The 15277-nt window shown below is 42.9% G+C and overlaps 1 protein-coding gene across 1 annotated transcript in view; it reads left to right on the top strand.

Annotated features, from left to right (window-relative positions):
* Nucleotides 1–12121, top strand: part of LOC309547062 (uncharacterized protein) — a gene marked incomplete at its 3' end in the record, with an annotated part of 75496 nt that extends 63375 nt beyond the window's left edge. Inside the window, exons 6-7 of the mRNA XM_082246847.1 lie at nucleotides 11872–11972; nucleotides 12048–12121. Of these exons, the coding sequence (XP_082102973.1) occupies nucleotides 11872–11972; nucleotides 12048–12121 (175 nt within the window). The remainder of the gene's footprint in view (nucleotides 1–11871; nucleotides 11973–12047) is intronic.
* Nucleotides 12122–15277: the final 3156 nt, after the last annotated feature.

Raw genomic sequence — 15277 nt, 5'->3', positions numbered from 1 at the left:
GCCAGGAACAAGGCATAGGAGTTGAGAAGCTGGTCGTTTTTCTCAAAAAGAGAATCTGCCCAGGCTCGAGGATCGCTTGATAGGTAAGAAATAATAGTACAAACCTTAATGTGATCAGTAAGGTAGGTACGAGGTTTTAGCAAAAAAAGTAACTCACATGCGTTTTTAAATTCGCGAAATTTTTTGCGATCGCCTGTAAATACCAAAGGGGGATTTATCTTGGGTTCAGGGGACTGAGCAGAGGTAAGTTGTGTCAGTCTAATTACCTGCTGCGACAGAGCCTGATTGTCTTCTTTTAATTCAGCAAGTGCGTGTATTAACGCAGATACTTGCTGTTTTAATTGTGTCACCTGAGTGGTTATTTCTGGAACTATTTCTGCTGAATCCATTTTTTGGTTCGTTCAATCTGTAACGCTCCTGCGTTTTTATATGGTGTGGATTTTCAGCTGTAGAAATAGTTCCACGTCAGCAGTCATGTAAGAGATATGCTGAGATACCATTCCCAACCTCAATGACTCATCATGTGTGGAAGGTCTTATTTCAGCCAGTAAATACACACAATTAGCAAGCTGGTTCTTAGAGTGACTTTATGCATGTGGTAACACAATGATGAAGGTTGAGGGATAGGTTGAGTGGAGGTGGTAGGTGATAGACACTTGAAGGTGAGACAGTAGCAGATGGATGCAGGAAGGTTTAGCAATGTTGTATGATAGCAGATGATAGAATAGCAGGTGGACATACAAAAGAGATCAACCCAGTGCAGAAAAGTAGCAGTAGTCTCAAGAGCTAGCAATCTAGTTTATGCAGATGTGATAAACAGTCTCTACTATGCAGAGCTAGATAGTGTAAGCTTAGTATAAGTTTATAGAGAATTCCCCTGTGGGGTACTTAGCACTATTAGCGATACAGCCGAAGGGTGGTTCAGGAGAGGCGGATGATCCAGTAGCGGGATACAGGGATCAGAGCAGCGAGGTTCCGTCAGCGAAGTAAGCTTGCAAGCATGGAAGCTTCAAGCAAGGTTAGCATCCAGATAAGGGTGTTTGAACGAACACATGTGAGTGAGAACCGACGCCTTAAATAGCCATCTAGTCCGGCGCTGAGTGATGACAGCTCCAGTCTTAAAGGTGTATGCGCACCTTTCCAAAAGTAAATGGTAGGGCGCATACACTTGTGGAAAGTGTAATTTAGGGTACCAAAGGTACCGGAACATTACAAATGCACTGGCCAATCCCCTTGTTAAGTATGCTCTTGGAGCACTCCCATTTTTCCTCCATGTTCTTTGTTCCCAGGGTTCTATCCCATTTGATATTTTCTAGCAGCGAGCGCAGTTTTGGGAAATTGTCTCTTTTGAAATTCAGTGTCCTTATATTATCCCTGTGCTTCCTATTACTGTAATTAATACTGAAATTTATTGACCTATGGTCACTGTTTCCTAAGTTGCCCCGTATTTCTATATCCGTGAGCAGGTCTGTATTGTTGGTAATCAGTAGGTCAAGTACCGCATTGTTTCTTGTAGGTGCATTCACCATCTGACCCATGAAATTGTCCTGCAAAACATTTAGGAACTGCCTAGCCTTGGCTGAGTGTGCGGTTCCTTTTGCCCAGTCCTTGGCGCGATGACGTCACACGTCCCAGTACCCGCCCAACGCGGCATTTCGTCAACCAATGACTTCGTCAGGGGCGTGGTCAGAGGACGGCATCATGCGCTTAATATAGCAGCCGGTGTAACGTGAGAAAACCATACCTCGTGAAAATTCCATACCCACGTCACTTCCTGTCAGAAACGTAATGGAACAGCTGAGCAGCGTAGCAGTACGCATGCTCACAGCTCCGGATACGTCATTGAACAGCTGAGGAGCTTAGCATTGCGCATGCTTGGAGGGTAGGGAATTTTCACGATAGTGTGTTGTAACGTTACACTGCCTCAGCTGTTGCGCCGGTTACATTAAAACAGGTGGGCTGCAACATGAATCATCTCGGCTCCTACCCCTGTGACTTCCCTGATCTCGGCTAGTAAATGTAAAAGCGGCGGCGGGTGTATGAAATCTAAATCACGGAGATCTCGGCTCCGTGATCCGCTTTTACATTTAGTAGCCAAGATCAGGGAAGTGACAGGGGTAGGAGCAGAGATGATTCATGTTGCAGCGGAGATGTTTTAATGTAATCGCCGCAACAGCTGATGCGGTGTAACGTTATAACACACTACCGTGAACATTCCATACCCTCCGAGCATGCGCACTAGTAAGCTCCTCAGCTGTTCACTGACGTAGGTGCACCGGAAGTGATGAGGGTATGGAATTTTTATGGGTATGGTTTTTTCACGGAACACTGGAACGAGCGGCTCAATAAACTGAGGGGCACAACATCCGGCGAATGGATCAACAGCCGGACCGGAAGAGGAACCAGAACGCACAGCCTCAGAACCCAAATAAATAAAGAAAATATATAAAAATTACAAAAGAAGATGCAAAATCCTCCACAAAAGTCCAATTTGATTAATACTAATGTGGACTAAGGCAACTCAATACATTTTTAGTAAAAAATGGTAAAAAAAAAACATGCAGAGCCATCTTGTGGACAAAAAACGGTACTACATGAACATTACAAAAGAAAAACTACACACAACAAAACAATATAATTAACTAACATCAATTAATTAAAAATATATGTGCAGATAAAAATAAGTACACATAAAAAGCAAGTACAATAAAAAAATGAGGATATATAAATAGAAATCAGAGAAACTAGCTATTAGCTATGAAACCGTTGACATCCTACTCCACATTCATACCAGCAGCGTATGTCTTGGCCCTATAAATCCACCGTGCCTCTAATTTTGAGATTTCCTCGACCATGTTACTCCCATGCCAATTTGCCACAAGATGTTCAATCCCAATGAACATCGTCCCCTTGGGATCCTTATTGTGGCAAAGGGCATAGTGTTTGGAGAGACTATGGCCAGGGAAACCATTACGGATGTTGGCAACGTGTTCATTAAGTCTCGTTACCAGCATCCGTTTGGTGCGACCAATGTACTGTAAGCCACAAGGGCAACAGATCATATATACAACATACTTGGTCGTGATAAATTGCTTGATGGCAAAATTCTCAAATGATGTAATCTTTCTCGGCTGCTATGCATTCAGCACACAAATAGGGCACTTGCCACATGGGAAAATTCCAATCAAATTCCGGAAAAAGAAAGATTTCTTTAATACGGTTTGTTAGCAACTGGAGAAACTGGCTTTTAGGCATCGACTTGACCCAAGACGGATGGTGGCAGCTAGATACATCGATATATCCATTTCTATCAGTCTCCTTAAAAAATGTAAAAGTCAGGATAGAATTCCCATCAACCTTGATTTTTAAATCCAGATAGCGCACCTCCATGTCACTGGCCTCATATTGCAAATGGATACCCCTGTTGTTATCATTAAGCTCCAAAAATAACTTTATGTTTTATCCCACATATGTGCAGCTGCTGGCTTTATTTGAACTGATTATGTTTGTTTGCTTTGATTGATCCAAGCACAGCTTTTCTCTCGTTGTCTCCTTTACTATTAATAGGGCAGGACCCACACATTATTTTGGGAGGCTTGTGAAGCCTATATCCATAAAAAACTGTTATCATAAGGATCTAAACTAAAACACTAAGCTAAAATATCAACTAAGGCCCAGTTCACATATGTGGGGCTCTGGGTCCATGCCTGGGGTCCAGTGTGTGTCTGTTCATCGGTTCAGGTGCGATTCAGGTCCAAATTTTTTGCCTGAATTCGCACCTGAACTGGACCCAAACACACACAGGACCCTTCTGGAATCTAGACCGCGGCCGCCACATATCTGTGTGAACCGGCTCCATTGAGAGCTGGTCACCACTCGCCTGTCATGCAAACTGGATGTATCACCCATTTAGAAATATTGCATAAAAAAGACAAGTAAATGTTATCTCTCCAAAAATTGTATACCAGACAAGTGGCCATCTCCTAAAATGTATCAGTCTCCAGTATGACCAAACTTCCTTCTAGTTGAACAGAAATTATGGATAATTATATTTTCATAGATGTAATTTATGAAACACTAAAAAAGCATGCCTAATGGAAAAAGTCTAAATTTTATAAACTAATTAAAATGTAACTAAAGACAAAACTTTTTTGGATAGAGTGGAGAAGGATTAGAACACCTGCGCTTTTATTGCTGTCCGTGTCCCCCTTATGGAGATTTACTTTAATTGTCCGGTTTGCGACTATCATTGCTAGTGAAAGAAAAAGAAAATCCCAAATCCCATTTGGGTGGACACCAGAACAGTAATAGAGGGGAAATCTTCCAAAGGGGACACACCAGGATTAACTCAATTTGGAGGGATTGATTTCCTGTTTCAGCAATGGGGTTATAAGTTATAACCCTTCCTTACTCTATCCAAAATGAAAAAAAAAGTTTTACCTTCAGTTATACTTTAACGTATTCACCATGGACACCACTTCCAACCAGAAACACAACTAGCACATATCAAAACACTTCCTAAGGATGGTAAGCACTAGACTGATATTTCTTTAAAATTTTTATTATAAAATCTTCGCAAAGATTCTGGCATTAGGCCTCAACCCCTTACTGTTCTCTTGAATTTCCATTAGGGCCTAGGGACCAAGTGGCTTCATCCACAGTAGAGAGTCACAATAATAAACAGGCAATGAGAAATAGGTGGTGCTGTGGGTACCTGTTGATACTAAACTTATACCAGGTGCCACATCCTAATTACTAGAGATCAAAAGTTTATTGGTTTTTGGACCACAGTCCATGGATTTTATGGGCACAAAATATTCAGTAAAAACATAACTTGCACATTTTAAAAGCTAAAATAAATGAAAATACAGTAGCATTCTTCACCATCTGTCGAGAAGGACGGTGGTCCTTATCCACCAACATACATATGCATCAACATTAAGATTCTAGATAATCAATCACAAGGAAAACTACCAATCCTTTACCTCAAGCTTGACATGCTACAGAAGGGCGTTAGCTAGAAGAAACAATGAGGACGGGAACTGTGGCACCAGTAAAACACATGCCCTAAGCAGACATCAAGGCCTCAAAAGAATCAGATTGCAGGTGATATACAGGTGTCAAACTGCGGCCCTCTAGCTATTTCCAAACTACAAGTTCCATGAGGCATTGCAAGGCTTACCGTTACAAGCATGACTCCCAAAGGCAGAGACATGATAGACAAGCAAAAAATTGGGGGAGCATCCCCTGAACATGTATATCTAAAGCCGGTGCAGCTATGGACCAAGCAACATGTATATTAAAAAAGAATAGCGCAACCATGCAAAAGAAATGACCATCAAACATGGAGAACATCCACAAATAAAAATGGGGATTTAGTTCCACCATATGGCCATATCGTGCTCAAGCCCACCACTGCATCAAAGTACCCCATTATCGGTGGGTCCTACACTATCCATAAAAAAGGGGTGAATCCAGCCTCTCTTACCCTTGGAGACAACGCTCCTTGCTGGGAAGGTGTGCTAATGCACTGCAGGGGACTCCTCCTATATCTTTGTGGATGGTCTCCATGTTTGATGGTCATTTCTTTTGCATGGTTGCGCTATTCTTTTTTAATATACATGTTGCTTGGTCCATAGCTGCACCGGCTTTAGATATACATGTTCAGGGTTTGCTCCCCCAATTTTTTGCTTGTTTATTATGTATTCGGTCTGACCAGACTTATGGGGTTGAGCATCCCATCCCCCACACACACCTGTACTCTATTGGTGTCCTCTATCAAGTAGATATAGGAGGAGTCCCCTGCAGTGCATTAGCACACCTTCCCAGCAAGGAGCGTTGTCTCCAAGGGTAAGAGAGGCTGGATTCACCCCTTTTTTATGGATAGTGTAGGACCCACCGATAATGGGGTACTTTGACGCAGTGGTGGGCTTGAGCACGATATGGCCATATGGTGGAACTAAATCCCCATTTTTATTTGTGGATGGTCTCCATGTTTGATGGTCATTTCTTTTGCATGGTTGTGCTATTCTTTTTTAAGAGACATGATAGGACTTGTATTTATGCAACAGCTGGAGGGCCACAGTTTGTCACCTCTCAGGTGGTAACATTTGAAGTAAGCCAGCTGACTTACAGAAAATACAGCCCAATGTGTACATGTAGGGAACTCGCCACATACAATGCAAGGAGAGGTATAACTGGTAATGTCTCAGTTACCAGCCTCCATAGGGCAAAAAGCCTATATCCTCCTACAAAATGCCTGGAGTCCCCCACGAGGTCTTTGAGGTCTCCTCCACACAGGTGCAGTCCCGGTTAGCTGGGGCACTGACCTCTTGGGAGGGGAACAGTGAACTGCTCCCCTCACTATGCAGAGAACCTGTCACCCTTGATGGTACCATACTCCTGCTGTCTGGCTGCCATATCATTTCCTTGTGTTGGTTACTTTTAGCAACTACATGTCCTCCTGTTCAACCCCGTGTGTGTAACAGGCCCTGTTCTTTGCAACCTGCCATACACTACCATGCACCCTTTTGTAGTAACCTCAGACCAGGCTTGAGACAGTTAACAGTTTTACTAAAAGTTATGCAGTTCAACAGCACAGCACACATGAAACATTAGTCTAGGCCTAACTAACTAATGCAGGATGCCCCGATCCATACCTTTCTAGATAGCGAAGTTCATGTAGCAATAGTCAAATGCTAGGAGGTTCCTAGTCGAGAGAGAACCCCAGAAGGGAGCCACATGCCCCAGTAAGGCTACATGTTGCAGCAGACCTTCCTCTGTAAATCCCATGTGGAAGAAAGAACTTGCTCTGAGTCCCCTGATGATTATGTGGCTCACAACAGGGGACAGGACTTAGAAATCGGGAAAAGAGTCTAGACACAGTTAACCCCTTTCTATCCTGGGCAGCCTGTAACTGTCTGCATAACTACACAGTGCATTAAAAAGCACAGTAAAATATAATTTTACCATGCTTCACATTATAATGAAAAGCAACATAAACCTCACATTATATACAGCAATATCAAAATAAAGAAAACTTTATTTTTAATTTTGTGAGCACCTGCTAACATGCCCACTATCCCCTTTATTGTTAATAATGTCTCTTGAACACTTTCTAACTGCAATATGACAAAACAATTATACAATTCTTTCCTCTACAACAGGGGATCCCTGTGCACTGCTGTGGAAACAAAAAGAATACAGAGACCTGCATCTCTGTACTGCACCTATAACCCAAGAAAGGCCTAAGGCCTCATTCACACAGCACGTTATTTTAACTCACCTAGACGCTAGCAGCGATTTTGCAGAAAAAACACCTGATGCTTCTAAAGGTGTCTAAAGCTTCAAACGGCGTCAAGCTCTTGGGCATTAATTTATTTAATTGGCCAGAATAAATCATTTATTCTGGCCATTGAAATGAATAAATGCTCAAGCACTAACTTTTAGGCACGTTTAGCAGCTTCTGGCAGCTTTTAGTAGCATCAAGCGTTTTTTTCTGTCCAAACTCTGCTGCTCCTGGACGCACTGCCAGTGGGTTTTGTTCCCTGCCTCTAAAAGCCCCTGCAAATAAACGCTGCTAAAAGCCTATGTGTACATGGACACATAGGCTAACATGGAGGAGTGTTTAGAGGGAGGAAAAGAAAATGTCAGACGCCCCTCGGAGCAGCTGTAAAAACATCCAGTGTGCATGAGGCCTTAAAGTGGTACATATGTTAACTGGAGTTGGTCTTTTACTCAAAGTCTATTTAAAACTACATCTCCATCTCAGACTACCATGTCCAGAGAGTGACAATGCTGTTGTGCAATTTCCCTGCAAAACAGCATTTTTACAATATTATAGGAAGAAGAGAAATAACAAACTTTCTGGTGGGATAAACAGGTAACGTTACAGGGGAACTCAGAAAAACAATGCCTGCTGTATTAAAGAAACCCTACAAAACAACTTAAAAAAATGCAGGTAATAGCACAGAAAATAGAGTGTTTAAAATAGTTACATAGTTAGTGAGGTTGAAAAAAGACATTAGTCCATCCAGTTCAACCTATGGTGTGTGTGTGTGTTTGATGTTAACCGTACACTGCACTGCACATTCGGATTGGCTTGGTGGTGGGGGAAGGAGGAGGGGGCCAAACTTCAGAGGGACAGCGTCCTCCCCTCCCCCCTGAAAGGTGCCAAATGTGGCACCAGAGGGGGGGGGAAGCAAATGAGCGCAAGTTCCACTTTTGGGTGGAACTCCACTTTAAATACTGCATCAGTTCAAGAAATAGCCAATGCAGTGTTTTAGTAGCATTTTTAAGTGAATTACAAAATAATTCTTGAAAAAAGCTATAAGCTATTTTAGCGCTGATCTTAAAGCGGTAGATAACATTTTATGCATTGAGCCCAGTATGTTAAATGCACATATAATCCTATAAATATTTTTGTTGAAATAAATAGTTTGATGGGAGGGTGTCTTTAATGCTAGCAATAGACTGCATAATAAAAAAATCGGGGGGTACCCTCACTCCACAGAATGATCTCAAAAGAACAGCTTCAAAAACCAAGATTGACAAATTCCTATTGTCAAGTAAAGCAGACAGATAAAGCAAAAGTGGTGCTGCGCTCATTCAAAACTATGTGCTGGATCTCTAATAAAATCACAAATCAAACATTCAACATATGTGGAAAGTAAGGAATCGATTTATATAATAAGGTGCATAAGTGTTAGAATTGCTTGTGATAAATAGGTGAAAAAGTTGATGAATGATTTAAAGTGGCAAGATATATATATAAAGACCCCCTGATGAAGTCACGTGACGGTGACGACACGTGTAGGGCAGCTGATAGTATTGGAACAGTTGCCGAAGGACCAGCCGGCCTCTCATGTGCTGTACGCCGCTGTGCGGCTTTTACCTAATGTGAGTTTTTGCCTCTTACTTTAATAAAATAATTTTTTAAAAATGTTATTACACTATTGGAGTCCCTCTTTCTCCCGTAAACTTACCTGAGAATCGTCTATTTGGAGAACTTACCGCTGCCAGGAGAAAGACATACATGCACAGCAGAAGACACCCCCTGAAGTAGTGTAGAGCAAGCGGGAGGATCCTAAAGCACAAACCCGTTGTGGTGCCGGAGTTTATGCTGTTACCTTACAGCAGTAAGATAAGCAGGTAGCGAGGCTACATTTATCCGGGATCTCTGCGCCCACCCCTTCTACTTCTCGTTTAGGATTTACTGCCATCTGGATTGAGAGACCCCCCCCCCCATGTTGTTTGGAAAGAGATATTTGGAGGGTGCCCTGTCCATTTAACCCCGTTATAACTTTACCTATGGACCTTATTAATTAGACTCATCAGTGTGTGTGTGTTTTATTAAGAATAAGAGAAGTCTGTGGACTCATCTTTGGTTCCCTTTTGAAGCAATATATGCACTTTATCTACTAGTCCCAACGATATTGCTCTTAAGTGAATACTTGCTCTAACTTTTGAGTTTGCCTGCTATGAGTGTTTCTTTTATTATCGTTGTAGTACAATCAGAAGATTTAGTACTTGGCTTCTATATAATAATTTTCATTTATTTATTTAGTGTATGTTTGCAATCTAGCACTTTGAATATTATCCCTACTATTCCTTTGATTGTACCAACTGTGTCCCAAATTAGACCTTTACGCACGATTTTAAGACATAATTAATATTTTCTTCATCCTACTAATCGTGCACCTCTGCCACTTGATATCATTCATTAACTTTTTTACCTATTTATCACAAACAATTCTAACACTTATGCACCTTATTATATAAATTGATTCATTACTTACCACATACGTTGAATGTTTTATTTGTGATTTTATTAGAGATCAAGCACATATTTTTGAATAAGCGCAGCACCATTTTTGCTTTATCAGACCGCATAATATGTATGTCGTTTTTTTGTGTGCATTTTCATGTTTTGTGTACACTTTTAGTCTGGGTTCACACTGCCGCACGGAGTGGCTCACAGGAGGGGCCCGGTACGTCCCTGTTCACCTTTTCATGTCCAATTTTAGTTCGAATCTTTGGCTGAATTCAGACCTGAAATGGATCAGAAGAGGCACAGGATTCCTGTGCAATTCGCACCAGATCCGCTCCAGGGATATATGAAACGGCTCCATAGAGAGGCTGTCACAATTTCCTGACATGCGAGTTGTATGCGGTGAAACCCACATCCAATTTGCAACGGTGTGAACCCAGCCTCAATGATAAACAGAATTCGCAAGGGCTCCTTGGGAGAAGTTTGGGAGCAGAGTATGTTGTACTTTTTGTACTTTTTGGAAGGGGCTGCGTCTGTAGCATGTGGGTATTTTATTGATCAGACATGGCTTCAATTTACCATCCTAACCAATGATCATACTGATACTGAGCAAGAGCCTCGTCTTGTGTTGCACTTTGCTTTGACCAAACCAACACCATGTCTGGTACTGTTTTCTGTGTTAGTAAACACACACTTGTATCCCAATACTCAAGACCAAGGCTCCAAGTACACAAAGCTAAATATTCCCACTGGCCTTCCACAAAATATGAAGATGTTTTTCTATGAGAGCTGTCTTAACTGATACTACACCCCGCCGCTCCAACTCCGCTCCAAGGTTCCTGAACTACTTTGGTCTGACTTGAGTATGATTTCAGCCCTTGTACAGGCTCTTAAATCACATTCAAGTCAGGTCAAGTCACAAGGAAGTCGTAGGGCAAAGTCGTACGACTTTGCATCGCAGCAGTGTGAACAGAGTCTAAGTACAAAGTGGTATCAAAAAGTTTTGAGACATCACCACATGGCAGCACAAGACTGAACGCACAGTCACAGGGAGCACCCGCCTTCATAAGTCAGTGTGCCAAAAGACATTGTCCTGTGTACATTGGGCATTGTGCAACTGGTGCTATTCTTACCACGTCTGCTATTTCATCATGGACAGCAAGTTAGAACACAGAGTAACTGTAAAATTCTGCGTGAAACTGGGAAATCTGTCACACAGACGTTTGACATGATTTGACAAGATTACGGGGAGGCTGCAATGAGTCCTTGTTGGCCTGTTACAAAACTAGTCTCGAAACTTTTTGATACCACCTTATATAACTAGATTCTAGTCTACACAGGCTGTCTGAAAATCGTCATTGTGGTTAATCCTGCAATTGAATTTTATTTCACTAGTTTTATGAAAATTCCAAGTACATTCCTTTTAGATACAAACCTCTAACTGCTAGAGGGAAAACTGTGCAATACATTTGTATTTGTGGTCTTGTAAAATGTAATGCACATCAAAAACAATTGAACTCTAACAGTGTGGTCATTGAAAATGCAACATAATTTCCTTTTCAAAAAGAAAGGATCCTAAAAAATGCACAAATTATTTGCCAAATTAAACTCAAAGCATAGCTCCACCCAAAAGGGAGAAGCTCTGCTTGTCTGCCTCCTCCCCCCTCCGCTGCCACATTTGGTACCTTTTGGGGGACTGCTGCACAATTGATTGACCCCTGGTGCTGCTTGTCCTTTCCCCTTTATGAACTGTTCTATACAGGGACTGCAAGCCGCTGATACCATGTGGAATTCTGGTGCTGACACTGCTTGAATTACAAAAACAAATCTCATGATGTGATCGTGAATACGGAGCTGCTTTAATGTATGTATTTTATATCTGCCTGGAATTAAAATTTTAGGTGGAACTCCAACAAACACTTTTTTTGAGATTGAGTGGATTAGGATTAGGATTAGGCTCTGCAATTTTATTAATTTATTTTTCTTGCTGTCCCTATTGGGGGGATTTCCCCTCCCTCTCTAATCTCTGATTTCTTATGAACTAATTTAATTTAATTTTTAATTGTCAAAAATTTGAGAAATTTTTTTTTTTTTTTTTGCAGAAGTCCCAACAGGCACAAACCGTGGAATATTATGCGGTGGATTCTTTTGCTAAGCATGGTGTTGTGTGTTGTCTTCTTTAGCCAATATAAGAGATCATCTGGTAAGTTTTGTAACTTAGACAGACATGGGATCAATATCAATCTATTTATACTGTACTGTATTTGTTTTCTTCTAGAAGACATTGCGGGTGTACGGCAAATCTACAAGAAGTCACAGAGATCCCAGATTCAGAACAAAAGCAAAGTCTAAATCACTGTTTTCATACTTTTTGGATTTTGTTAATTTTACAGTTGTTAAAATCATCACAATGTTACAGGAACACATTTGATCCTCTAGTGTTTATTCATGTGTAAAGAGCATCACACCAAATATGAGGTGTGTATGAAATGCTGTTTTGTTGCCCTCCTATGCATTATGCAATGTGTTTCCCCATTGTGTATAAAGTGTATCACTGCCCCTATAAGGACCGCTGGATATTAACTCTGCAGGCTCCCCTGGTTACCAACACACTGTTATAAGAAAATACAGTTCCTACATTCCTCTTGGCTCTTCACTGCAATAAACGGTCCAGGGGTATTAGGTTTTTTGTTGTTTATTTTGTAACTGGGATAGGAGAAGGGAATAGTGGGATACTCCAATATTAACTATTCACAATATCTGAGGACTTCTATCTTCACAACTCCACTTGTAGATATGGAACAGCCAGGCTGTTAATTCATCCTGCCACTTTAGATGAATAGGGGTAAGTCTCTTGCTTTCTTTATCCTCCCTCTCTCTCTCTTAAGATGACTTGGTGAACAATATCCTATCTTATCTTCAAGATACTTTCCCTAGCATCTTGTTTCTACTGACACCCGTCCACTGACTATCCTATGAGCAGGGGTGGCCCCCCTCATGTCAGGCCCCTTGACAAGAGTTCCTGTACTTACGATACTGCAGAAACAGGATCTCCAGTGTCTCCCCTCTCAGTTAGCTTCCCTGGACCTCTGATTTCAGCTCCCGTTAACCACTCCTCCGGTCTCAGAATGACCCCTGAGACCGCATGGCACCTCTACAGAGGAGGAGGCAGCCGTCCCCTCCCCCTGGGACTCCGCACTCCAACGAAAGACCCCGAGCACATGCGCTCCTGGCTTTTATACAGTATCCCAGCATTCACTGAGGCGACCTGCCCTCTGCCAATCATCAGGGCTGTATCAAAAGCCTATGCACCCATTTGTCAGGTTTCCTCCTACTGTCCAACATGCCTCCCTATTCGGCCAGCTTGAAACACTCTCTAGACCGAATGAATCGCATACTGAGCACAATGAGCAGACCTCACAAACAGATCCTGCTCCCTGGTAGGCAGCGAACAATATAGATTTACCTGCAGCCCCTCTGGTAAGCAGACAGGGCTCAAAATTTACTCTCCCACTAGCAGCTACCTAGGAGGGTGTTACAAAAGTGACATAGCATGGATCTATGATTAAAAACGTATTTTAGTACACCAGTGGTTATCTAAGATGTTTCACCAAATCCTTACATGGTTATAATTGGCAATTCACAGTCTTCACCTAAAAGCTTAACTCCACGTTTAATGTTGCTTTAAATAGTTTGTGTGAGCCAAGCTGGTGAAAATGAGCTATTTGCTGCAATAACAGGTGCACTTGCTGGGCACCGGTATAAACTGTAGGTAGCGACAATTACATACAATATGCAGCACTGTGTTGCAGCAAAATAGCAGGGCTATACTCACCTCCAGCGATGCGTCGCTCCTGAGCTCCCCGCCCGACTGCTGACATCTTCGGGCGGGGAGGTCTCGATCACCGGCCACTGTCATTGGCCAGGTGGGGATGACATCACTCTCGTGTATGTGCGAGAGTTCAGTCAGATTTGGCATTGCTGAATTTGTACAGTGAGCTGTGCATGAGGGGCTCACTGTACAGGGGCAGACAGGCAGGTAAGTAACTTTAAAGTGCAACAGCAATGGGGGATGAAGCTCTGTACCTGAGCAGAATTAAAATGCCAGTTCTTCAAAGGTGAGACAATGACAGTTTCAGTTTATTGAACACACCAGGCAAAGTACAAACCAACTGTGCACACAAAACACTGGGCCAGCAGAAAGTACCTGGGAGAGGTCGCTGCAAGTGTGACTGGAAATTCCAAGGACTCCTGAGCAGTGGCAGCTGGTGCTCAAAATTTTTGGGGGGCGCAAAAAGAAAAATGTAACAGGTATTGCTTTGCGGCAAAAAACGCGGTAAAAAAATTGCGTGACTTTGGGGTCATGGTACAGGCATGGCACAGGTGATGGTATAGGCATGTCACAGGTCATTGTACAGGAGATGGTATAGGCATGGCACAGGTCATGGTAAAGGCATGGTACAGGCATGGCACAGATGATGGTATAGGCATTGCACAGGTGATGGTATAGGCATGGCACAGGTGATGGTATAGGCATGGCACAGATGATGGTATAGGCATGGCACAGGTCATGGTACAGGCATGTCACAGGTCATGGTACAGGAGATGGTATAGGCATGTCACAGGTCATGGTAAGGGCATGGCACAGGTCATGGTATAGGCATGCCACAGGTCATGGTACAGGCATGTCACAGGTCATGGTACGGGAGATGTTAAGGGCATGGCACAGGTGATGGTATAGGCATGGCACAGGTGATGGTATAGGCATGGCACAGATGATGGTATAGGCATGGCACAGGTCATGGTACAGGCATGGCACAGATCATGGTACAGGAGATGGTATAGGCATGGCACAGGTAATGGTAAGGGCATGGCACAGGTCATGGCACAGGTGATGGTACAGGCATGGCACGGCACAGATGATGGCATAGGCATGGCACAGGTGATGGTATAGGCATGTCACAGGTCATGGTACAGGAGATGGTATAGGCATGGCACAGGTCATGGTAAGGGCAAGGCACAGATGATGGTATAGGCATTGCACAGGTGATGGTATAGGCATGACACAGGTGATGGTATAGGCATCGCACAGGTCATGGTACAGACATGTCACATGTCATGGTACAGGCATGTCACATGTCATGGTACAGGAGATGGTATAGGCATAGCACAGGTGATGGTATAGGCATGGCACAGATGATGGTATAGGCATGGCACAGGTCATGGTACAGGCATGTCACAGGTCATGGTACAGGAGATGGTATAGGCATGTCACAGGTCATGGTAAGGGCATGGCACAGGTCATGGTACAGGAGGTGGGCAGAGGGACAGGTGGGGGGCAGCATCACAGAAGATGGGCAGCATCACAGGAGGTGGGCTGAGAGACAGGACAGTGGAGAACCTCTCCAGCATCAGGTCATTAGGCAGTGGTGGGTAGTGGGGCTCGTGCAGTCCCAGTTAGGAAGGTGAGCATGGGGGGGGGTAAAGATAGATAGGCTAGGGGAGCAG

The sequence above is a fragment of the Pelophylax lessonae genome (assembly GCF_965119305.1).
Source record: "Pelophylax lessonae genome assembly, chromosome: 2".
Taxonomy (NCBI): domain Eukaryota; kingdom Metazoa; phylum Chordata; class Amphibia; order Anura; family Ranidae; genus Pelophylax; species Pelophylax lessonae.
This window is presented reverse-complemented; position numbering and strand designations above follow the sequence as displayed.